This window comes from Hylobates moloch, unplaced genomic scaffold, assembly GCF_009828535.3.
Source record: "Hylobates moloch isolate HMO894 unplaced genomic scaffold, HMol_V3 SCAFFOLD_2, whole genome shotgun sequence".
Lineage (NCBI taxonomy): Eukaryota > Metazoa > Chordata > Mammalia > Primates > Hylobatidae > Hylobates > Hylobates moloch.
Window position 1 is genome coordinate 61525067 of NW_026652277.1, and position 26111 is coordinate 61551177.

General features: G+C 43.4%; 1 protein-coding gene and 2 non-coding genes across 6 annotated transcripts in view; 1 reads left to right on the plus strand and 2 right to left on the minus strand.

The window, feature by feature from the left end:
- RUFY3 (RUN and FYVE domain containing 3) overlaps positions 1–13724 on the minus strand; it is a 102166-nt gene extending 88442 nt beyond the window's left edge. For 3 of the 4 annotated variants that reach the window (XR_009211804.1, XM_058434057.1, XM_058434073.1), the window contains exon 1: positions 13184–13709. Coding sequence is in view for 3 of the 4 variants with exons in the window: in XM_058434057.1 (XP_058290040.1) it covers positions 13184–13532 (349 nt within the window). In the remaining variant the exon portion in view is untranslated. Of the gene's footprint in view, positions 1–13183 lie in introns of all 4 variants that reach the window. The other variant, XM_032150596.2, reaches the window with a different exon arrangement.
- Positions 13725–15359: 1635 nt separating this feature from the next.
- LOC116477318 (U6 spliceosomal RNA) lies at positions 15360–15465 on the plus strand. The gene has a single exon (XR_004250433.1). It is a non-coding gene; the product is annotated as a U6 spliceosomal RNA (small nuclear RNA).
- Positions 15466–16635: 1170 nt separating this feature from the next.
- On the minus strand, positions 16636–16739 carry LOC116477280 (U6 spliceosomal RNA). The gene has a single exon (XR_004250422.1). It is a non-coding gene; the product is annotated as a U6 spliceosomal RNA (small nuclear RNA).
- Positions 16740–26111: the final 9372 nt, after the last annotated feature.

Consider the following 26111-nt stretch of genomic DNA (forward strand, 5'->3'; position numbering starts at 1 on the left):
GCATTTATAATTTCCTTCTCCGAGGTACAAAAACCTGACCTTTTAGGTTAGGCAGAAATGCAAAAAAAAACTTGAAGTTAAAAAAGTAAAATCTTTCCCAATTAATGCCAATTTCCCCCCTTTTTGATTTTGTTGTATTTACCAAGTTTCTGTATTAAGCATAAAATATGTTTCTTTTTTTTTTCTTTTTTCTTTTTTTTTTTTTGAGACGGAGTCTTGCTCTGTCGCCCAGGCTGGAGTGCAGTGGTGTGATCTCAGCTCCCGGGTTCAAGCAATTCTCTGCCTCAGCCTCCCAAGTAGCTGGGATTACAGGCGCCCACCACCACGCCTGGCTAATTTTTGTATTTTTAGTAGAGACGGGGTTTCACCATCTTGGCCAGGCTGGTCTTGAACTTCTGACCTCATGATCCTCCCGCCTCAGCCTCCCAAAGTGCTGGGATTACAGGCGTGAGCCACCGCGCCCAGCCTTAAGCATGAAATATGTTTCTAAGCAGAAGATTAAACCATGTTATAGTTTTAAAATCCTCCCACTCGATAACATACTGAAGACAATTATATTTTCTTAACACACACACACACACACACACACACACACACGGCCCTACATTATCCAATGAGGCATTTATACCTTGGTAGCAAAAAGGCAGGTACTTGCTCTATGAACTACATAAATTACAAAGAGAAGAATAAGAATTTTCTTTGAAAATGTTTTGGAGAATTCAAACAAAGTGTTTGTTTGCTTGTTTTTGTATTGAAGGGTTCCAATTTTAAGGAGGAACATACAAATACAAGAAATATGACCTGAGACTATTCCTTTCTAGGGATTGTTATCAGAGGGCCATCTTGATTTACCTAATTTCTGAAAACTAAAAAAACTCCTTGAATATTGTTAAAATCTCAAATCCTTCATCATAATTTGAGACTGAATTGAAAGAAAAAAAATGCTAATAATCAAATTCTGTAGAGAAACTGGCATTTTCATATTGTTAGGAAGAGGGGGTGGATGGCTGGGTGCGGTGGCTCATGCCTATAATAACAGCACTTTGGGAGGCCAAGGCGGGCAGATCACCTGAGGTCAGGAGTTCGAGACCAGCCTGGCCAACATGGTGAAACTTCGTCTCTACTAAAAATACAAAAATTAGTCAGATGTGGTGGCATGTGCCTGTAATCCCAGCACTTTGGAAGGCTGAGGCAGGTGAATGGCTTGAGCTCAGGAGTTTGAAACCAGCCTGGGCAACATAGCAAACTCCATCTCTACAAAAACAAAAATTAGCAAGGTATGGTGGCACGCACATGTGGTCCTAGCTACTTGGGAGACTGAGGTGGGAGAATCACGTGAGGACAGGAGGCAGAGGCTGCAGTGAGCCGAGATCGTACCACTGCACTCTACCCTGTTTCAAAATAAAAAAAAGAAGGAGGGTATACTGGTACAATGTAAGAAGGCATATATATAGGCTTATTTATAATTGGGGAAAATCAGTAAGTTACTAAGGAAAGCAAAATACTCCTGGTTTTATTTCTATCTCATTCTCTCTCATCATTACTCTACATCTAGACTCAGAGCCATTCATTCATTCATTCATTCATTCATTCAACAAATATTCACTAAGAGGTGCTCCACATGCCAGGTAGTGCTCCAGGCACTCACTAGGCATTCAGCAGTAAGACAGAAACACCTTTTCCAGGAAACAGCGTTTTCATATCCAAATACTGAACACAAGCCTTCATTTAACACATTCTCATTTAATTCAGTTCAATTCCTTTCTAGCCAAAAATATTCCCATATTATATATTAACAAAGGGGACAGTTTATAGATTCACTTTATATCATGCAATACTTCAAAACATAGTAAGTAGTCATTAAAACCTTCAAATTACATGGGACATTCCTGGAACCACAACTCCAAACAGCCTTAGCTATCTGTATGTGTGATATCAAAACTCTAGATCACTGATATGTTCTTAAAATAGAACAAGGAATACATGAATAAATCCGAATGCCATGTGATTGCCTGGAGTCCAAAACCTGAATTCGGCCTTGTCACAAACCACAACAATCTCTTCACCCCAGTAAGCATTTACTAATTTGAACAGATCTAGATTGATTGCAACATACCAACACAACAGGAACATCAAGGTTAGTAAGCAAGAAACTTGATTCACATTCCTTCGGAAGATCCATCCCACCCTGCCTCTCTCCAGGTAGAGGACACAGAGAGGCAAGCCCAAAACAAATAAACTTTTTGGCAAGGAAAGAAAAACATGCCTGTACTGGTATCCTTGAATTTCCCAGATCTACCAGTTTGAGGTGTTAGCAGCCATTTCAGAAATAAGACCCGGGGGTGGGCAAGAAAAACTGTACTTCTACGCTGTTCTTTAGGTAAACACCATTGAGTCTTCAGCACGAACAGATATCCATTGTTCATAGGCAAAGAAGTTACTATGAAAACAGTACTATTTGTAGAAACTTATAAAAACAATTCTATGGCCGGGCACGGTGGCTCACGCCTGTCATCCCAGCACTTTGGGAGGCTGAGGCGGGTGGGTCACCTGAGGTCGAGAGTTCAGGACCAGCCTGACCAACATGGAGAAACCCCATCTTTACTAAAAATACAAAATTAGCTGAGTGTGGTGGCGCATGCCTGTAATCCCTGCTACTCTGGAGGCTAAGGCAGGAGAATCGCTTGAACCTGGGAGGCGGGGGTTGCGGTGAGCTGAGATTGCACCACTGCACTCCAGCCTGCGAAACACTGTCTCAAAGAAAAAAAAAAGGATTCTAGATATTGCTTAGTACTGTTTTCACATTTGGGTCTTTACTAAGTAAACATCTTAGCTTTGAATATGAAGATAAAGTTAAGCCATCAGTAAGATATTCAAACCTTGATTTTTTTTCTCATATACAGAGTAATTACTATATGAGCTGTATTGAACTATTTTCTCATTTGATCCCATTTGTGAGTAATGGCACCTATTTGTAAGATGGTTGTGACGCGGGTGGGAGTTCAGTCTGTGAACTATAGGTAGTGCTATATAACACAAAGATTAACTTGACAGGCTCAATGTCTCTGTTATATATTGTGGAAAAAGTACTTAAAATAGCTATCATTTATTAAATTTCTATTTTCTGTTAGGTCCTTTACAAATACCATGTCAAGGGCCGGGCACGGTGGCTCACGCCTGTAATCCCAGCACTTTGGGAGGCCGAGGCGGGCGGATCACGAGGTCAGGAGACCGAGACCATCCTGGCTAACACGGTGAAACCCCGTCTCTACTAAAAATACAAAAAAATTAGCTGGGCATGGTGGTGGGCCCCTGTAATCCCAGCTACTCAGGAGGCTGAGGCAGGAGAATGGCATGAACCCGGGAGGTGGAGGTTGCAGTGAGCCGAGATGGCGCCACTGCACTCCAGCCTGGGTGAAAGAGCGAGACTGTCCCCCCCAAAAAAAAAAAAAAATACCATGTCAAGTCTCCACAAAAACACTGCAAAGTAGAGATTGATACCTTCTCTTTATACACAATGAAACCAAAGTTCAGCCACGTAACTGGCCCAGAATCACACAATTAGCGAGTAGCAGATCTGTTACTCCAAGCTACTTCTGTCTAGATGCCTCCAAAGTCCATGTTCCTTCTACATTCTGCAACTTCAGCACTCCATCCTAACTCTTCCTCCTCCCTGGATGTTAAATTTTACTCAGAGAAAATAAAAACACATTTAAAACACACACACACACGTGCATGAACACACACACACAAACACACACACATACGCAAAGTCTCTTCATGAAATTTCCTAAACATGAGTTTCAACAAATTTAAGATTTGAAGAATTTTTTTTTATCAGCTTTCATACTTTACACCTTAATGCTGCACAATCCATATCTTCCTCTAGTCCCCCCAACTTACAAGTTCAGGCTTTTAGTAAGTGGACACATTCTGACAAACTGAGAACCCAGTATGGATTTTTCTGTCATGTGCTCACAAAGGGTAGATAAAATGCTTCCACTATGTACTTGGCTCACCCTACTACCACTCTGTCTCTGAGTTCCCTCCATATTTACATACTAGTTGGACACATTAAGAACACCTGATAAATTCCGAAATAGGAAAAGATAAATGAAGGGGGGGAATCATTTTCTAAAATGATGCATTGTGCGCTTTTTAAAAATAGCAAACTCAATATATAATTTTAAATCCTTAAAGAATATAACCAATATCCCTGAATCCCTTGCTCAACTGGAGAAATGGACCAACACATGTACTTATGTGCTCCTTCTTGCTTCGAAACTCCTGCCTCTCATTTCAAGGCAACCTTCTGAATTTCGTGTAAATCATTATCTTATTATTATTATTATTATTATTTTTGAGACGGAGTCTCGCTCTGTCGCCCAGGCTGGAGTGCAGTGGCGTGATCTCGGCTCACTGCAAGCTCCGCCTCCCGCATTCACGCCATTCTCCTGCCTCAGTCTCTCCGAGTAGCTGGGATTACAGGCGCCCGCCACCATGCCCGGCTAATTTTTTTGTATTTTTAGTAGAGACGGGGTTTCACTGTGGTCTCGATCTCCTGACCTCATGATCCGCCCGCCTCGGCCTCCCAAAGTGCTGGGATTACAAGCGTGAGCCACCGTGCCTGGCAATCATTATCTTATTTTAAAAATATTGTTACAAATATATGAAGGTCTAAGCAATATGTTCAGTTTCAGTTTTTTTCAACTTTCTTATAGAAAGTGTTTCATGCTCTATAAAACTTTCTAAGCCTTTCACTCAATGCGTATTTTTTCTTTTCTTTCTTTTTTTTTTTTTTGAGACAGAGTTTTGTTCTTGTCGTTCAGGATGGAGTGCAGTGGCATGATCTTGGCTCACTGCAACCTGTCCCCTCCCAGGTTCAAGCAATTCTCCTGTCTCAGCCTCCTGAGTAGCTGGGATTACAGGCACCCGCCACCGTGCCCAGCTAATTTTTGTATTTTTAGTAGAGACGGGGTTTCACCATGTTGGCTAGGCTGGTCTTGAACTCCTGAACTCAGGTGATCTGCCCATCTCAGCCTCCCAAAGTGCTGGGATTACAGGCATGAGCCACCGCACCTGGCCTTCAATGCTGTATTTTCTAAGATTCATCCAAACTGTAGTGTGCATGTGTAGTTTATCCTTTTGGCTTCTGTATTATAAGGTAGTATTCCAATGTATGCACAAAAAATTTCTGATTCAGCTGGGCACGGCGGCTCACGTCTGTAATCCTAGCACTTTGGAAGGCCGAGGCGGGTGGATCACTTGAGGTCAGGAGATCGAGTCCTGCCTGGCCAACATGGTGAAACCCCGTCTCTACTAAAAATACAAAAATTAGCCAGGCAATGTGGCGCGTGCCTGTAATCCCAGCTACTCAGGGGACTGAGGCAGGAGAACTGCTTGAACCCGGGAGGCGGAGGTTGCAGTGAGCCGAGGTCATGCCACTACACTCCAGCCTGGGCAAGAGAGAGAGACTCCGTCTCAAAAAAACAATAACAAAAACACATTCTGATTTATTTTCTTTTTTTTGAGATGGAGTCTCGCTCTGTCGCCCAGGCTGGAGTGCAGTGACACGATCTCGGCTCATTGCAACCTCCACCTGCCGGGTTCAAGTGATTCTCCTGCCTCAGCCTCCCAAGTAGCTGGGACTACAGGCGTATGCCATCACGCTTGGCTAATTTTTTATATTTTTAGTAGAGATGGGGTTTCACCGGGTTAGCCAGGATGGTCTCGATCTCCTGACCTCATGATCTGCCCGCCTCGGCCTCCCAAAGTGCTGGGATTACAGGTGTGAGCCACTGCGCCTGGCCTTCTGATTCATTTTCATGTTGGTAGGCATCTGGGTTATTTCTGATTTTCATAATGCAGAATAGGAACTTCTTCCTAAAATTTGTCAAGTTGTGCAACTAAATTTGTAAAGTTCACAAAGTTCTGTTTGGCAGCTTCCTGAATCACAGTTTCATAATTTAAGAAGAAAAATCTCATTTTCCCCCTATTTCACTAGTTGCTGTTAGCACGAAAGGGTAGCTTTTTTTTTTTTGGAGACAGTCTTGCTCTCACCCGGGTTACGGTGCAGTGGCACAATCTCGGCTCACTGCAACCTCTGCCTCCCAGGTTCAAGTGATTCTCCTGCCTCACTGCCTCAGACTCCCAAGTAGCTGCGATTATGGGCACACACCACCAGGCCTGGCTAACTTTTGTATTTTTAGTAGAGACGGGGTTTCGCCATGTTGACCAGCCTGGTCTCGAACTCCTGACCTCAAGAGATCCACGTGCCTTGGCCTCCCAAAGTGCTGGGATTACAGGCATGAGACACCGCACCCAGTCATGAAAGGGTATCTTTGATGAATCATCATCATGATGACACTGGTGGAAAGCCCAGATGTTTCTGTTAATTATATGATTATTCAACTCAATGATCATGATTATTTCACATGCTCCAGTACACCCTCCCACCTCCCTTCCCAGAACCACAATCTATTATGTCTACCTCTGATTTCAAGATTACTTCAATTTTAAGTTTATATATTTGGTAGGCTCAGTGTCACTTTATAGATATTAACCAAGTTGACAATAACTGTAAAATGATACACCCAGAAAGCTGAGCTATCATTACTTTGTTAGAAACAAACACTACCAGGAGTATTATAATGCATCATCTTTTCACTTGTTAAAATTAACCAGCATAAGATTAAAAATAACCTCTACCCTGAAAAGCAAAGCTTATTTCATGGCTCAGTGGCTGTAGGCAATAATTTATACAGACATAAAGCTATCAAAAACTTAGTAGGTGACCTTGGGAAATTTATCCTCCTCTTGCCTCAATTTACTCAGTTGTAAAATGAAACTAAATAACTAGCTCCACAAAGACCAGAAGCTCCGTCAAAGAAATATGCATTTTGCACACCTCTTACGTATCTACTCAAAATAGTACCTACCAAATACCAGACTCTTAATAGATACTTGCTGGTATAGATATGTATATAGCCTTGCAACGGCATTTTTCCACTCTCATGTTTCACTTCAATTGTGAAAACCCCCAAATTCTATAAAATCAATATTTATGCCCCAACAAACAGGTCATTCTAACACTGGCTTCATTTATGTGTACATAACGGATTCATTCACTCAACATGTACAGGGTACCTCCCATATGCTAGGGATGCAGAAGAAAGAACAAGGCAATAGACAAGAAACAGACAATTTTAGGTGTTTAGGAAAGTCTTAATGTCTGTCATAAATGGACCTATTCAGCGTTTTTTACATATACAACTATTTTTTCTATCAGATTGGTGACTCTTGAGTTTTATTAATTTACTCATTTTTAGTAAATAGGGCATTAGTGAGTAGAATATGCAACCAGAGGGCTGTTGCCTGAAGAGGTGCCTCCAATCTAGGACCTGATTCCAGTTACGGGAGGTGATGAAAGAGTGTGACAGAGCATGTGGACTCTGGAGTCCGCATGCTCACAGTGAATCCTAGGTCCACCACTTAGCTGCTGAGTAACATTGGCAAGTTACTTCTCTGTGCCCATTTCTACATTGACAAAATGGGGATAATAATATTAACTATTTCGGAGTTAAATGCTTAGCATGGCACTTGGCACAAAGTAAGCAGTAAGTAAATGTCACCATAACTGTACTATAATAAGTGCTTCTCCTTTGAGAGTTCTGGAAAAACCCTATCAACACATAAAATGAAACTCAGGATAAATGTTTATGGGACAGAGGCAGAGGAAAGTGAAAAAGACATGTGAGCAGAGGGTTACAGTGGTATCTCTCAGATTTTGAGGAAGGAAGAGAGATGGTCAGAATTTTACCAAGCATTCTCACCTCAAGTGATCAGATTTCCTAAGTTCATAAAAAAAGACAGCAGAAGTAGATAAATGTCTGTGGAGAGTCCCTAAACAGATTCTGAAGTTAGAAGAATGACACTCTAAAAGTCGACATGCTACAACTTCAGCTTTCTACCTGCTTTTTGCTGTCTTGGCCTGCCAGGCTCTCCTTTCCCACACATCACATGGTTCCCACCCCTTTCTTCCAAACTTTCCCACCTCCGCCCCACCACTCCCTCTGACATAGCTGAGTATCTTGTCCGCTTGGTAGGGAGCATGTCAGATAAAAAAGGCTTTGCAAAGAGAGGGAACGCCACCTTGGCCAGCAGCCCTGAGAAGTTTTAGGGAGACTATGAACCTTTTCACAATTATTCAAATACAGTAGGGGCATGGCCATATTGCTACTTATGTATCTGTATACTTGTGTGTGTATATATGTTAATGAAACAGCAAGCATAAATTTTCTCCCCTTAAACACCAATTCCTGGGTTTACATGTATATTTTGAACCTCCTTCCCCATACAATGGATTTTTCAAGTGCATCTGTCAGAGACAAAGGCTTCTAGGTACCTCATTCTCTGCACTATCCAGGGCTCAATCGTGGCACTCGCTGTTAAGTATACTCAACTTTGAAGTGGGTAGTCATAGTAACGCTGCCAGTCCTTTTCAAGATTCTTTTTCTTCTGTTCCTCTTCTAGCCTTCCTCCTAACTCAAAACAGCACTTAAAAATACAGAAAGCTGCTACTTGGTGAGTGGAACACTTTTTTGGACACTGCCTTAACTGGGAGACAAAAGACAAGGGCAAGGATGCGGGCTATTTGCATAGCATTGCCTTGAACAATGTTTGCCGTAGTTGTGGGAGTTGGAAGGAGAAAAGAATAACTAAATAGAAGCTGGTAACTGTGCAAACAGCAGGGTGCCTCTTCCATCCAACACTAAAGAGAAGCCATCTTTTGTCTATCCTGTCCATTCACAAGATGATTTCTAATGGCAGGACGGAAAAGGAAAGCATTAAAAGTATTACACCATGGCCTGCAAGCAGATCCTCCTTACATATTGCAGTTGCTGAGAAACTGGCATGGAAGGTCATACATACACCAAGAGGATAAAGCCACCATGAAATAGAAAAACATACATATCTGTAGATGCATGAAAAAGTTCAGGATGAAAACTCTCCAAACTCAAAAGTGGGCATCCTCCAATAAGGAACCGGGGGGAGGGTACTGGAGGTCCACAAAGAGGAAAGTTCACTTTCTAACTGTACTTTTGTATTACGAAACATTTAAACAATGAGAATAGATTCATGTATTACTCGTACTTTTTATAAAATCAAATTTAAGGCATGGTAGAAAGTTTTATGAGATTTAAAGTTAGAAGTATAAAAACCTAGCAGATTACCAGCACTCAAAGACTCAGAAAGAGACATAATCCCCAACAAGGCACATCAGAAGTCTCCTTTCACACTGCATTGAAGCATACTGATTTCATGGATATTACATCCTGCAAGATTTTGCAACAAAACAATTCATGTGACAAACCCTGAAAAGTTTAGGCTACCTTCTGTTTACAAACTTGTTTTTGAAACAGAGTCTCGCTCTATTACCATGACTGGAATACAGTGGTGTGATCATGGCTCACTGCATCCTCAACTTCCCAGGCTCATGCCATCCTCCCACCTCAGACTCCTGAGTAGTTGGCACCAGAGGCATGTGCCACCATGCCCAGCTAACTTACTTTTAATTAAAAAAAATTATTTTTGTAGAGACAGAGTCTGCTTATCTACAGGCTGGTCTCCAACTCTTGGGCTCAAGTCATACTCCTGCCTAGGCCTCCCAAAGTGCTGGGATTGCAGGCTTGAGCCACTGTTCCAGTCTCACACATTTTTGCTATTCTTCAGCACTGTTATTTAAAAACAGAGCTTCTGAATTCAAATGTAAAATTTAATTTTTAAAACCTCTAAGTACACTCAAGATTTCTAAACTAAAAAGATAATACCACCTTAATACACAGTCTTTCGAAGCTATATTTTATACACTTTTGGCAAATACACTACTGAGAGTTAAAAACTGGATTGCTAAAGAGGCAGATCCCAATCATCGTAATATTCACTAGGCATTGAGGTTGAGTCCATGTACCATTCTCGTAATTAAGAGGTCTTTTAAAAACTGTTTGGGGCCAGGTGTGGTGGCTTACACCTGTAATCCCATCACTTGTGAGGCCGAGGAGGGTGGATCACTTGAGTCTAGGAGTTCGAGAGCAGCCTGGCCAACACGGTCTCTACTAAAATACAAAAAAAAAAAATAAAAAATAGCTGGGATGGTGGTGCACACCTGTAATCCCAACTACTTGGGAGGCTGAGGCAGGAGAATCTCTTGAACCTGGGAGGAAGAGGTTGCAGTCAGCCAAGACTGCACCACTGCACTCTGGCCTGAGCACAGAGTGAGCCTGTCTCAAAAACACAAAATAAAAAACAAAAACTGTTTGGTCTCAAGTGTTCATGTATTTTATTTTTATTTTTTTAAAAACAGGGTTTCGTTCTGTTGCTCAGGCAGGAGTGCAATGGTGCAGTCATAGCTTACTGAAGCCCTGAACTTCTGGGCTCAGGTGATCCTCTGCCTTAGTCTCCCAGAGGGCTGGGATTACAGGTGTGAGCCACCAGCACCTGGCCTTGTCTCCAATTTCTTAAATGAGTAGTCAAGAGAATCAAAGTTCTGATATCCAGATACATTATAGAAAGCAATATTCCATTGACTCTGCAGGGTAACAAGGAACTTTTTATTCATATCTAGAGTATTCCTTTCTGTAAGTATGCTTACGTTCTAAAGTACACATAAAAATAACAGGTAAAAACAAAAACTCAGTCCAAAACAAAAACTATTTTGAATCAATTTTGTATTTAAATAAGACATGTAACAGTGATTTTTTTTTCTGCTAATATGAAATGTTCTCAGTGACTTATCTTTAAAGCAGAGGAAGTGGGACACGTATATATTCCCAGTAACTTTTCTGAACACATACACATCAATGAACTATTTCAAAAATAAAGACCATGAGGAAATATTAGAACTTACGTGGTAACAAAAAACACCATACTGGCTGGGCACGGTGGCTCACCCCTGTAATCCCAGCACTTTGGGAGGAGGCCGAGGCAAGCGGATCATTTGAGGTCAGGAGTTTGATAACAGCCTGGCCAACATGGTGAAACCTCATCTCTACTAAAAATACTAAAAATGATAGGTGCCTGTAATCCCAGCTACTCAGGAGGCTGAGGCAGGAGAATCGTTTGAACCCGGGAGGCGGAGGTTGCAGTGAGCAGAGGTCATGCCACTGCACTCCAGCGTGGGCAACAGAGCAAGACTCGTCTCAAAAACAAAAAAACAAACACCATACATTTGCTAGTATCCTAAGGTAGAGACTGAGATCGCGCTCATGAAACTTCAGCTTTAAGTCCTCTAGTCCCGACCTTGATCATGCTTAAGCAACAGTATTAACTGATAATAGTAACAAAATATTATTTTCTACAATAATTAAGAACACAAAGATAACCTTTAACAATGAAGGAGTCCAATCAACTGAAATTCAGGTAATTCCCACAATTGATACTGTTCAATAGCTGAAAAGTTCCTCTACATCAAACCTTGTACCATAACTGTTACAGAGAAATGACAGTCTTCTTTCTATAGTAGCATGCTTAATATGTAGATTACACAGAAAGAGAACATTTTTGGTACAAACAAAAAAAGAGGCGGTGCTTCAAGTACAAAGTAGAAGGATAACTCAGCAAACAAAAGCAAAGTCTCCTTGAGAAGATCCTTATCTTTGCCTCCTCTGTATAGGAAGACTCACTTCTGCCATGAGCTGACAATCCATCTGCACTAATGTGCAGACCACTCCAACACACAAACTATGGCTTCACTAAGACAGTCAATGGTCAGTGTCTGCCCACTGAATTATTACTCAGTAAGTAATAAGGAGACGTGAACACTGGACAACCTCCAGCTGAATCCCATGGACCCTTCCTGTTAACCTGTCAACCACCACCACAGTTTCGGATCTCTTGTTAGATTTAAAGAGCACAGGTTTAGCAGAAAAGGAATCTGGGTCAACTGCATTCCTTCTCTTAAGCTGTTACTTGGGATAAATCGAGCTTCCGCATCTGAAAAAGTGGCATTCAGTTTGGCTCACACAAACTTATTAACCATGATTATCACAGCACATGCACATAGGAAATAATCAATAAATGTTATCTTTTCCTAGGAGACGGATCAGGGCAGAAAAGGTGAGTCAGGGTTTCTTGGCAGGGCGGAGCAGCTAAAAGATTTGTACTTGTGCTTTAAAAATATAGGGTGTAGGGTGGGAGAGAAGGATCCTTCGCTCATCACTTCAGGCAAGTTTCTGTCTCCCTTCTCAGAACTCATACAGCAAAGTATTTGGCATTTACAGCACGCCTTGTATTGTCAGCCACATTTTCATACTGTAAGAGCTTGTATTTGAAAATCAGATTTAACACTCCTCTAAGAGTACTTAAATTCATTGACTACTCTAGGGCCCTACTCATTTGCCAGTAGCAGTAAACAGTTCACTAATGAAAAATACAGCACGGAGTGTGGGTCAGCTGCATTCAGAGCGCTCGCGTATGCCAGTGGCTTTAAAAGTGGAGGCCTCTTGCCGACAACCGATATAACCCTGGGAGGTACCCTTCCAAAGCTACACATTCCCTTCTTGTCTTCTCATGCACCGCTCCGATTTGTCTTTCCACTCCGGGGGACGGAATCTGTCATATTTACCGGCAGGGAAAGAGCGCTCGTAAAAAATTAGTTACTAGTATTACTAAGGCCGCACTGGCGGCGGCGGCGCAGCAGCCACACCTACTCAGCTGCCGCGGCGCCGGGAGCCCGAAGAAGGTGGGTCAGAGGGGCCACCGGGTCTCCGGGCCCCGCCCCCTCTTCGACTCCTTCGGGGAAGGTTCCCAGCCCGGGACCCGGGACAGGGCCAGGGCGCCCCGGGTGGAGGGGGGCAGGCGGGCCGCTTCTCGCCCCCGCCCAAGCACGTGGAGGCCGGCAAAGACCGGCGCCCAGCCCAAGAGGCGAGAGAGACCAGGCCAAGCAGGAGTCGCGGCCTGGGGAGACGCGGAGGTAGAATCCGGCGCCCGAACCGCGGTCGTCCCGCTGCCTCCTCACCGGGTGCCTCGGGACAACAGCTTCCCGAGGGCAGCCCCTTTAGCCCCCGCCTCCCGGCCGCCGGCTCGGGTCACCCCGCGGGAGGCGGAGCTCCGCGGGGGCCGGGACGGCCCTCCCCAGCCGAATGCCCCTTCCCCGCGGGCATCCCCATGCCCCTCCGCCACTCACGGTGCTTGCCGCTGCCGCCGCCGCCGCTCGGGTAGCTCAGCAGCAGGAAGGGCAGCGGGGAGCCGGGGGACGGCGGGGTCCTCCAGGAGCGCTGCTGCTGCGGCGGCGGGCGCACTCCGAAGCCGGCGCCTCCATCGCCGGGGTAGAGCAGAAAGAAGGGGGCGGCCACCGGCGAGTCGGGCTCCGAATGCCCGGCGGGGGAGGCCGGCGGCGGCCCCGCCTCGCCCTCTCTGTCCGTGCCCCCGGCGGGAGCGCGGCGCGGCTCCTCCGGCCGCCACTCCCCGCCCCTCGCCGGCTCCTCGCTGCAACTTTCGGCACCAGCGGTGAGCGGCGGCGGGGTCTCAGCCATGCTCACTCCTTCCTTCGCCGCCGCCTCCGATTCGCGCCCGGGCCTGGGCGGGGGAGCAGAGGGTCAGGGCGAGGAGCTGCCGCCCCGTCCCGTCTGCGCCGCCCCCACCGCCACCTTTCTTCTCGGCCACGGGCTGGCGCCTGGGTTCCGCCGCTCGGCCCACAGCCCGCCCCGCCAGGGTCCAAGCCAGCTGGAGGGACCGCCCCGCCCGACGGCGCGGCCTCGCTACGGGCCGCCTCCTCCAGCCCCTCCCGCCCCGGCCCCCAGCCTGTGACTCGGCTCCCCTAGGGGGCAGCGTCCTCCTCTTCCCACTCCCCATATTCCGCTTCCCTCTGGCTGGGCTGACTCCCTCGCAACCCGCGGGCCCTGGGCCTCTTCCTTACCCGCCCCCGCTCGGCCCTCTAAGGCGGTCAGGTGTGTCTAGTGCTTGAAAGGTGGAAGACCTGGCGAAATACCTGGTGGCGTTTTGTCGTGTAACCGCCAACTTTATCGGTAGCACGAAGGCACAAAGATCTGGGCTGAAGAAGAGGCAAAAGCTAATTTTAAAAAAGCACCTCCCTGCCCCCAGGTATTAAACTGTACCATTTGCCTTTCACACACTGGAACTTCAACCGTTGATTTCCCTGTTTTGAGTAATGAGCTCTTTATGTGAGAAACCAAAGGTGGGTGTCCTCCTTCCACCACCTCTTTTGTTCCCGTCCTGTGCGCTGTTCTGAAATCCTGTATTTGCTTTGACTTTAACTCCCTGGTTTTCTAGTGCCGCGGGTGCGCATGAGTGCATTTTAAATCAAACAGCTTAGAATTTATACGACAAATGTCAATTACAGGTCGACAGTTTTCTCTTTCATAGTGCCCGTGTCTTGCTAGTAATTAGCCACCGTTGCTTTGAGTATTCGAATCAGTGATTACTGATCCAGTAATTCCCTTAAGTAAACATTTCCTTCGGCAATAAAGACAATTTCCAGTTACTCTCATGGTTCTTTATCCTGGATTCCTAGCTGATTAGCCTTGTGTTTAATGCTGGCATAGAAGCCATGTTGACTCATAATTAAAAATCACTGTTGTGTAACATTTTGCCCACCTGCTTTTTCCTCTTCTCTGTTCAGCCCTTCCCTGTGTAGAGGAAGTTGTACTTCTTTGAAATGAAAAGTAAACATTTTTATTACTGTTGTTATTCTCTGTAAATCACTCTTGAAATTACTACTCGCAATTACCATGAGACTTACAATACTACTTTTCACTGAGTCTTTTAACAAGAAGCATTGAAAAAGGAAATGTTTACAGGATAACTTCAAACAGTCTTATAAAATTTCTTGGCTTTTTGGTTTCTGGCATTTCCCTGACCTGTCGATCCCAGTCCTACTACCTATTTGAATAAGTTATTTGTCCAGCTCTGTAAAATGATTATATTATTCATAGATACTGTGAGGGCTAAATAAGAAATAGAAATAAAGCGTTTAAAATACAACTTAACATTGGGGTAAATAATAATTATTAGGACCGGGCTTGGTGGCTCACGCCTGTAATCCCAGCACTTTGGAAGGCCGAGGCGGGTGGATCACGAGGTCAGCAGTTCGAGACCAGCCTGACCAACACGGTGAAACCCCGTCTCTACTTAAAATACAAAAAAATTAGCTGGGCGTGGTGGCGAGCGCCTGTAATCCCAGCTACTTGGGAGGCTGAGGCAGGAGAATCGCTTGAAACCGGAAGGCGGAGGTTGCAGTGAGCCGAGATTGCGCCCTTGCACTTTAGCCTGGGCAATAAGAGCAAAATTTAGTCTCAAATAAATAAATAAATACATACATAAATAAATAATTATTATTAGTAGTACTCACTTCAGCAGCACATAAACTAAAATTGGAACAATACAGAAAAGATTAACGTTTCCCTGCACGAGGATGACCTGCAAATTTGTGAATCGTTCCATATTAAAAAATAATTATTATTAGGGATATTTTATCATTTTGGCAAAATAATATTTAACTTACAATAATAAAAATATACTGAGTTGGGGAACTCAGTTGGAGTTTTTCATTATATCCTTAGCATTTTGAAGGTAGTTTGGACCTTAACTCTTAGTGCAGGTGAGAATCTCAATAGGAAGACATATTTGTCTTCTAGGAATTGCTAACTGCATGATACCTTCATAAGAAAAACTGAAAGCATTTGACCCAGCAATCTCATTAACTGGGTATATACCCAAAGGACTATAAATCATTCTAATATAAAGACACATGCACACATATGTTTATTGCAGCACTGTTTACAATAGCAAAGACTTGGAACCAACCCAAATGCCCATCAATGATAGATTGGATAAAGAGAATGTGGCACATATATACCATGGAATTATGCAGCCACAAAAAAGAGTGAGTTCATGTCCTTTGCAGGGACATAGATGAAGCTGGAAGCCATCATTCTCAGCAAACTAACACAGGAACAGAAAAGCAAATACTGCATGTTCTCAATCTTAAGTGGGAGTTGAACAATGAGAACACATGGACACAGGGAGGGGAACATCACACACCTGGGCCTGTGGGGGAGTGGGGGTAAGGGGAGGGGAAGCATTAGAAGAAATACCTAATGTAGCTGATGGGTTAATGAGTGCAGCAAACCACCATGGCACATGTATACCTGTGTAACAAACCTGCACGTTCTGCACATGTATCCCAGAACTTAAAGTATAATTTTAAAAAAAGAAAAACTGAAAGATTGAGATGTATTATATGGTTTTAACACTCATCCTTAACTGGATCCTTTATCTTGTTTTTACATGCAGAAATTCCAAAATATCATTATATTCTCATCAGGTTCCTTCACAGAGATGTTTTGCAATGTTTCAGTAAAGAATTTGACAAGAATCTACACTTAACCACTGTAGGTAGAAGAAATGAGAGCAGAGTCCTCACAGATCATTCTTGAGAAAGGCCAATAATCAACCAAGGGAGTCACCAAGTTAAAATATGAAATATTATCTAGTCTGAATTGCTAGCTTTCTTCTTTCTTGTTAGTCAAGATACCTACAGGTATAGAAACATTGACATGCTGTGAAATCATTCAGCGTATTGGATTTTTGTGCCTCTATTTTTAAAAGGCTTTTTGTAAAAATATAGAACCCTTCACAAATTTGTGTATCATTCTTGTGTGGGAACCATGCTAATCTCTGTATCATTCCAATTTTAGTATATGTGCTGCTGAAGAGATCACTGTGCCTCTATTTTTAAAAAGAGTTCTATTTATGTTTTATGTAATTAAATGGCAGTAAAATTAATACAGAAAATCAACTGAAATATGAGTTCTTAAAATTTATAGACAAGGCTATTTATGAACTTTTTCTTTAAGGTGAATGGTACTCCAAGTTCCTAGTTTCTTAATGCTTTTAGCTTTTGCATCAATAATATAATCACAGTTCTGCATTAGCTTTAGTGACATAAAGGGCTGATTCAGCTGCTATACACATTTAAGGAAGCCAAGATTATAAAAACAAGCCTAAACATGTTGCCCCTTTCTGAGAATGCACAGAGCATCTCCCTATATGTTTTAAAGTGACAACATCCAAGCACTATAATTAAGAATTGAGCTCTATTAATTTTCTTGTGAAATAAAGCAGGAGGTGCTTTTCAACTTTATCTGCATTTTATTTTTAGTTATCCCTGTTTGGTTTTTAAAAAATCCTTTGGTGGGCCGGGCGCGGTGGCTCATGCCTGTAAGACTGAGGCAGGAGAATCGCTTGAACCTGGGGAGGCAGAGGTTGCAGTGAGCCGAGATCGTGCCACTACACTCCAGCTCCGGTGACAGTGCGAGACCCGTCTCAAAAAAAAAAAAAAAAAAAAAATCCTATAGAGATCTTAAGGATAGATACTTAAAAGTATATTTTAAAACTTTTTAAAGATCAGTGTTATGGACAAGAATGTATTTTTACTACAGTATAAGCTTCTTAAGAGCCGTGAATCAGACCAGGTGTGGTGGCTCACGCCTATAATCCTAGCACTTTGGGAGGCTGAGGCAGGCAGATCACTTAAGGCCAGGAGTTCGAGACTAGCCTGGCCAACATGGCAAATGGCAAAATGCCATCTCTACAAAAAATACAAAACCAACAAAAAACCCTACAGGAGCTGTAAAGCAGAGAAGATACCACTTGAGGCCAGGTGCTGTAGCTCATGTCTGTAATCCCAGCACTTTGGGAGGCTGAGGCCCAGCTAAGATTGTGTCTTCTCTGGGCTGTCTTCTCTGATATACTTCCTTCCATGAACATCTAATAATCTCTCAACTCTTCCTATGTTAGGGATTTCTAAACATTTTCTCTATTGTGTTAAGACTAGTTACGTACTTGTCTTGGCCAGGCGTGGTGGCTCATGCCTATAATCCCAGCACTTTGGGAGGCTAAGACAGGCAGATCACTTGAGGCCAGGAGTTCAAAACTAGCCTGGCCAACATGGTGAAACCCCCATCTCTACTAAAAATACAAAAATTAGCCGGGTGTGTTGGCACACACCCGTAGTCCCAGCTATTTGGGAGGTTGAGACAAGAGAATTGCTTGAACCCAGGAGGTGGAGGTTGCAGTGAGCCGAAATCATGCCACTGCGCTCCAGCGTGGGCGACAGAGTGAGAATCTGTCTCAAAAAACAAGAAAAAAAAAAAAAAGGGAAGATACCACTTGAGAAGTGTTGATATTCTTTTTCAGTATAGTATATAGATAGATTTATTATGATTTTAAAATAATGGTTTTCTTGAGCTGTTTATTTTACATTGTATGGCACTTGGGAAACATCATATTTGAAAACTGTGTACTCAATCTAAGCCTTTGTGTTAAACTTATTTTAATAAATGTAGAAATGTATTGATACTAATTAATATAATGCCTTATTGTGAAAGCTCTTGAGTCCATTGTTCTTCTGAATTACTAGATTTTGATGACTGTAACTTAATGACTTATTTTTTCAAAACATTCATTATAAAAACACCTAGTTACAACATTGTAGTGTGGGGATAAAATAATGAAAAATTTAAAAATATATATTTAAGGCCAGGTGCGGTGGCTCACACCTGTAATCCCAGCACTTTGGGAGGCTGAGGTGGGTGGATCACCTGAGGTCAGAAGTTCGAGACCAGCCTGGCTACATGGCAAAACCCCATCTCTACTAAACATACAAAAAAATTAGCCTGTCATGGTGGCGGGTGCCTGTAATCCCAGCTACTCAGGAGGCTGAGGCAGGAGAATCACTTGAACCTGGGAGGCGGAGGTTGCAGTGAGCTGAAATCGTGCCACTGCATTCCAGCCTGGGCAACAGAGCGAGACTCTGTCTCAAAAAAAAAAAAAAAATATATATATATATATATACCCACATATATATATATACACACACACATATACATATATATATATATATACACACACCTAGTCAATTTATATCGGCTCTCTCTATATATTATAGATACTCTGAAGAAGTAAAAACAATATATTTATCTACCTTGAGTGGGATGAAGAAAAAAGTAAAAGTAATATATTTAGGTCAATCAATGATAGTTTTCTTTGGGTGCAGACATATTGATACATTTTTCCATTTTTCTACTTTTCCGTATTTGTAAGTAGTCTGTAATGGATGCATTGCTTTTAAATAGAAAATAAAACACATTGAGGGGCTATTTTAATTTATAGTTTCATAATTATATATTTTTTATGAAGACCTAACAGCAAAGTTGTGTTCCCTATATATACTGTCGAGAAATAGAGTTCAAGAGGAGCTGATCATATTTGTGTCTTTTTTGAGTGTTTATTATTATTATTTTAGAGATGGAGGGTTTCACTATGTTGCCCAGGCTGCAGTTGAACTTCTGGCTTCAAGCAATCCTCCCACCTCAGCCTCCAGAGTTAGTCCAGATATTCAAAAACAATATTCAAGAACAATATTCAAATAACCTAATCATTGATGGAAACCCTAGTCAAGTTCCTACTACAATTTCCTTTGCCAAAATTTGAGATGATCCTTACTATTAGATTTCTAATTAAAATAATGTCCTTGGACATAAATGGAAATATTTAGTTTATAATAATATCATACTTATAGGTCAATTATTTCGAGTATTATGAATCAGAGAATTGAAGAAAGAAGACTTCTCCTAGTTCTATATCACTGACAATACATTGCTTCACACGTCTAAAGAGACTCCAGAGACACTTCAGCCTACAGCATAGCTGAGATTACAGGTGCGAGCCAGCAGGCCCAGCTGGTGTTTATTTTAATAATGTTGCTGGCCGGGCGCAGTGACTCAGGCCTGTAATCCCAGCATTTCGGGAGGCCGAGGTGGGCAGATCACACGGTCAGGAGTTCGAGACAAGCCTGGCCAACATGGTGAAACCCCGTCTCTACTAAAAATACAAAAAAAAAAAATTAGCCGCGCATGGTGGCGCATGCCTGTAGTCCCAGATACTCGGGAGGCTGAGGCAGGAGAATCACTTGAACCCGGGAGGCGAAGGTTGCAGTGAGCCAAGATCGCGCCACTGCACTCCAGCCTGGGTGACAGAGAGAGACTTCATCTCAAAATAATAATGGTAATAATGTCGCTGAATATTTCTCTGAATGTATCCAGTAATTCTCATGCTCCATGCTCTCTCCTTCAGGTTCTTCTTCTTCCTCTTCCTCTTCTCTTCCTCTTCCTCTTCTTCCTCTTCTTCCTCTTCTCCTTCTCCTTCTCCTTCTCCTTCTTCTTCTTCTTCTTCGACAGACCTTTGCTCTTATTGCCCAGGCTGGAGTGCAGTGGTGTGATCTCGGCTCACTGCAACCTCCGCCTTCTGGGTTCAAGCGATTCTCCTGCCTCAGCCTCCAGAGTAGCTGGGATTACAGGTGTGCACCACTATGCCCGGCTAATTTTTGTATTTTTTTTTTTGACACAGAGTCTCGCTGTCGCCCAGGCTGGAGTGTAGTGGCACAATCATGGCTCACTGCAGCCTTGACCTCCCAGGCTCAAGTGATTCTCCTACCTCAGCCTCACCAGTAGCTGGGACCACAGGCGCACGCCACTGTGCCCAGCTAATTTTTGTATTTTTAGTAGAGATGGAGTTTCGTCCTGTTGCCCAAGCTGGTCTCGAACTCCTGTGCTCAAGTGATTTGCCCACCTTGGCCTCCTAAAATTCTGAGTTTACAGGCGTGAGCTACTACGCCCAGCCTCACTTATTTTTAAGACCCTTTCCTCTTAAGATCACATCAAAATTCTTTTTTTCTATCTGTGACCATCAGGTATCTGAATAAAAGCAATTCAAAAAAACTGGACTGAATAAGTAGTTTAAGGAATAACTTATTTAGCTTACATTTATATTTCCCTTTTTATGTATGTTCAAGTGTGGTGTGAATAAAAATGTATGTCTAAAAGAGGTCATTTAATAAATGTGAAAAAATTTTCGGTGCTAATTAATTAAATTCTGCCATCTACTTAATTTGAATAATCCTCACCCCACCATGGCAAAATTATCTATTATATGTATGAAAACAGGCCATATAAAAAAATGCACAAGGGTAAAAGGTACAGCCCTTCTAGCATAAAGTTTTCTTATTTTTTCAGACGGAGTCTCTGTATTTTTAGTAGAGGCGTGGTTTCACCATGTTGGCCAGGATGGTCTTGATCTCCTGATTTCATGATCTGCCATCCTCAGCCTCCCAAAGTGCTGGGATTACAGGCGTGAACCACCACACCCGGGCTAGCATAAAGTTTTCTAACTGAGGTCTATGGACTCCTGGCTTCAGGGAGTCCAGGAACCCAGTGTCATATGCAAAATGTGATTAGGACTATGCAATGGTTCTGGGATGGGGTGAGGGGAGGCCTACTGTTTTCAAGATTCTCAAGAAGTAGTCCCATGGTAATGCCACATCATATTTCACTCTTGTAATTAACTTCATTCGTATGCCTAATGTTATTAGCTGAGAGAAACCCAGAGCAGTGTTTCCCAAAAACATATTCTGTAGACCATTTGGATCAGAATCATGTTGCATGCCTGTTAAAACAGAGACGACTGGATCCAACACCAGGAGAGTTGAATTAGAATCTGTGTAGGTAGGGCACAGGAATCTGTACTTTAAACTTACCAACTGATCTTCGGACATTCTGGTTTAAGAACCATTATGGTTGGCCGGGCACAGTGGCTCACGCCTGTAATCCCAGCACTTTGGGAGGCCGGGGCAGGCAGATCACAAGGTCAGGAGATCGAGACCATCCTGGCTAACACGGTGAAACCCTGTTTCTACTAAAAGTACAAAAATCAGCTGGGCGTGGTGGCAGGCGCCTGTAGTCCCAGCCACGCAGGAGGCTCTGGCAGGAGAATCACTTGAACCCATGAGGCGGAGGTTGCAGTGAGCCAAGATTATGCCACTGAACTCCAGCCTGGGCGACAGAGCGAGACTCCGTCTCAAAAACAAAAACAAAAACAAACAAAAGAACCATTATGATACAACCAAAGATAAATTAACTCGTTCAAGTGGAGTAAATTCGCTTTTTAAGACAGGGTCTCACTCTGCAGCCCAGGCTGGAGTATAGTGGGGCCATCATGCCTCACTGCAGCCTCAACCTCCCCAGGCACAGGCGGTCCTCCCACCTCAGCCTCCCAAGAAGTTGTTACTATAGGCACGTGTGCCCAGCTAATTTTTTTTTTTTTTTTTTTTTTGAGAGGGAGTCTCGCTCTGTCGCCCAGGCTGCAGTGCAGTGGCGTGATCTTCGCTCACTGCAAGCACCGCTTCCTGGGTGCAGGCCATTCTCCTGCCTCAGCCTCCCGAGTAGCTGGGACTATAGGTGCCTGCAACCACGCCTGGCTAATTTTTTGTATTTTTAGTAGAGACGGGGTTTCACCGTGTTAGCCAGGACCGTCTCGATCTCCTGACCTCGTGATCCGCCCACCTCGGCCTCCCAAAGTGCTGGGACTACAGGCGTGAGCCACCGTGCCCGACCGCCCAGCTAATTTTTTTAATGTTTTATGTTGCCCAGGTTGGTCTTGAACACCTGGGTTCAAGCAGTTCTCTTATCTGAGCCTCTCAAAGTGCTGGGATTATAGATGTGAGCTACCACACCTGGCTAAATTAGTTTTTTTTTTTTTTTTGAGACGGAGTTTTGCTCCTGTTGCCCAGGCTGGAGTGCAATGGCGCAATCTCGGCTCACCGCAATCTCTCCCTCCCGGGTTCAAGCGATTCTCCTGCCTCAGCCTCTGGAGTAGCTGGGATTACAGGCATGTGCCACCATGCCCGGCTAATTTTGTATTTTCAGTAAAGACGGGGTTTCTCTATGTTGGTCAGGCTGGTCTCAAACTCCCGACCTCAGGTAATCCACCCACCTCGGCCTCCCAAAGTGCCTGGATTACAGGCATGAGCCACCGCGCCCGGCCAGTTTTATAAAACGATTAAAAAAAAATAGTAACGAACATGAAGCACTCACTACCTGTCAAGTGTTCTTCTAAATTGATGTTACATGATTAACTGTTTAAACTACTATTATGTATTATTCAATGTGAGGAAATTGCGGTACAGAGAGGTTAAGAAGACCAAAGACACATGGTAAGTGGGTGAAACAGGGCTTTTAACTCAATCTGGCTCTGGAGGCCAAACTCTTCCCAATCACTTCCCTTTATTGCCTTTCTTTTTTTTTTTGAGACAGCGTTTCACTCTTATTGCCCAGGCTGGAGTGCAATGGAGCAATCTCTGCTCACCACAACCTCTGCCTCCCGGGTTCAAGCGATTCTCCTGCCTCAGCCTCCCGAGTAGCCGAGATTACAGGCATGCACCACCACACCCGGCTAATGTTGTATTTTTAGTAGAGATAGGGTTTCTCCATGTTGATCAGGCTGGTCTCGAACTCCCGACCTCAGGTGATCTGCCCACCTCAGCCTCCCAAAGTGCTGGATTACAGACGTGAGCCACCACGCCCGGCCCTATTGGCTTTCTTAAAGCAGAACATTTTACTAGTTTCCTCCAGGTCTTTTTGTTTTGTAGTTTAACAAATGTTGATTCTTGATACTTGCTATCATTTAAAACTTCACTTTGTAGCAAATGTAAAATCACTGGTTTTATTTTTTAAGAATAGCTGAAAGAATCAAAATACATCATCTGGAATACATAGCTAAAGTAACTACCAATTAAAAACTCAGCTATGAGAAAATATATCTTAAACAAAATAAAAAAATACAGACTAATATTTGTTGATGGGGGGTATAAAGTTTCTATATTGTTTTTTTCTTTTTTATTTTTGAGACATACTCTTACTCATTGCCCAGGCTTGAGTGCTCACTGCAACCTCTGCCTCCCAATTTCAAGTGATTCTCCTGCTTCAGCCTCCCAAGTAGCTGGGACTGCAGGGGTGCACCACCATGCCCAGCTGATTTTTTTTTCAGTAGAGATGGGGTTTTGCCATGTTGACCAGGCTGGTCTCGAACTCCTGACCTCAAGTGATCTGCCTGCCCCAGCCTCCTGCAGTGCTGGAATTACAGGCATGAGTCACCGTACTCTGCCTGTTTCTGTTTTCTAAACTTTCAAAGGCAAATTACAATTTTGTTTTTAAGAATAAAAAATACAATCTGATTAGCTGAAGCAGCTTTTTTTTTTCAGTGTGATTTTTGTTGTTGTTGAGACAGTCTTGCTCTGTTGCCCAGGCCGGAGTGCAGTGGTGCAATCTCAGCTCACCACAACCTCTGCCTCCTGGGTTCAAGCGATTCTCCTGCCTCAGTCTCCTGAGTAGCTGGGACTACAGGCGTGGGCCATCATGCCTGGCTAATTTTTGTATTTTTAGTAGAGACAGGGTTTCACCATGTTGGCCACGCTGGTCTTGAACTCCTGACCTTGTGATCTGCCTGCCTCAGCCTCCCAAAGTGCTGGGATTACAGGCATGAGCCACCGTGCCCAGCCCAGTGTGATTTTAAATTCTAGTTAGAAACATGATTTTTTTTGGTAACATCTATAATTCAGTGTTCCTGTTCAGTACCTGTTCATCACTGTGATCTCCAAGATGTAAAGCATACTAAGTTCCACTTTTCCTGAATTATTCTGGTAATGTTAACTTGTATAATTTACCATGTTAATTTAAAATTATTTTATTTCATAGCAACTCCAGCCATTCCTCAGATATATCAAATATTTTGTGTAAGATATATGAATAAAATTAATTATTCAAGTTATCTAAGCTAGATTTTATCTTTTAGATCACAAAAAGTAATTTTCCAGTTTGCCAAAAGCTTTGACCATTAGGTAGTTCTTAGAGGTCTGAGAAGCGAATAAAATTTATTTCTATACAAAAATTAAAGTGGCATGTTGACCTTATATAACTTCTTCATAGATAAGAATATAGGTAAGAAACTGGCTTAGAGAAATTGGCCCAAAGCCAGTCGGCTGATTAGTGGCAGAGTAAGTGCATCACTAGCTACTTAGTGGATCACTAATTTGATGTTTCCTTCTACTTTAATTTTTAATATTTTGTATTTTTCGTAGCTGCCTATAGTTTAATATACTGCCATAAAACTAACAGGTTGTTGACGCTTTGTACTGATGCCTGCTACCAGTAATCTACTTTATTGGAACTCTTACCCATGAAGCTCTCCAGACTTCACAAAGTGAGTTTCTACAAAAAAAGATTATCACATTGGTTAACAACTTATTCATGTACAAATGACAGTACCCAGCACATCTCAGTGCTCTTTAAATGTCTGTTAAATATACATACAAATTTTGAAAGATGCGGCTGGGCGCGGTGGCTCTTGCCTGTAATCCCAGCACTTTGGGAGGCTGAGGTGGGTGGATCACCTGAGGTCAGGAGTTCGAGACCAGTCTGGCCAACATAGTGAAATCCCATCTCTACTAAAAATACAAAAATTACCTGGGTGTGGTGGTGTACACCTGTAATCCCAACTACTCTGGAGGCTGAGGTAGGAGAATCACTTGAACCTGGGAGGCAGAGGTTGCAGTGAGCCTAGATTGTGCCACTGCACTCTAGCGTGGGTGACAGAGAAAGGCTCCATCTCAAAAACAAACAAACGGCCGGGCGCGGTGGCTCAAGCCTGTAATCCCAGCACTTTGGGAGGCTGAGGCGGGCGGATCACGAGGTCAGGAGATCGAGACCATCCTGGCTAACACGGTGAAACTCCGTCTCTACTAAAAATACAAAAAATTAGCCAGGCGTGTTGGCGGGCGCCTGTAGTCCCAGCTACTCGGGAGGCTGAGGCAGGAGAATGGTGTGAACCCGGGAGGCGGAGCTTGCAGTGAGCCGAGATCGCGCCACTGCACTCCAGCCTGGGCGACAGAGCGAGACTCTGTCTCAAAAAAAAAAAAAAAAAAACAACAAACAAACAAACAAACAAACAAAACACCAAAAAATGGCCAGGTGCGGGTGGATCACCTGAGGTCGGGAGTTCGAGACCAGCCTGACCAACATTGAGAAACCCTGTCGCTACTAAAAATACAAAATTAGCCAGATGTGGTGGCACATGCCTGTAATCCCAGCTACTCGGGAGGCTGAGGCAGGAGAATCGCTTGAACCTGGGAGGCGGAGATTGCGGTGAGCCGAGATTGTACCATTACACTCCAGCCTGGGCGACAGAGCAAAATTCCATCT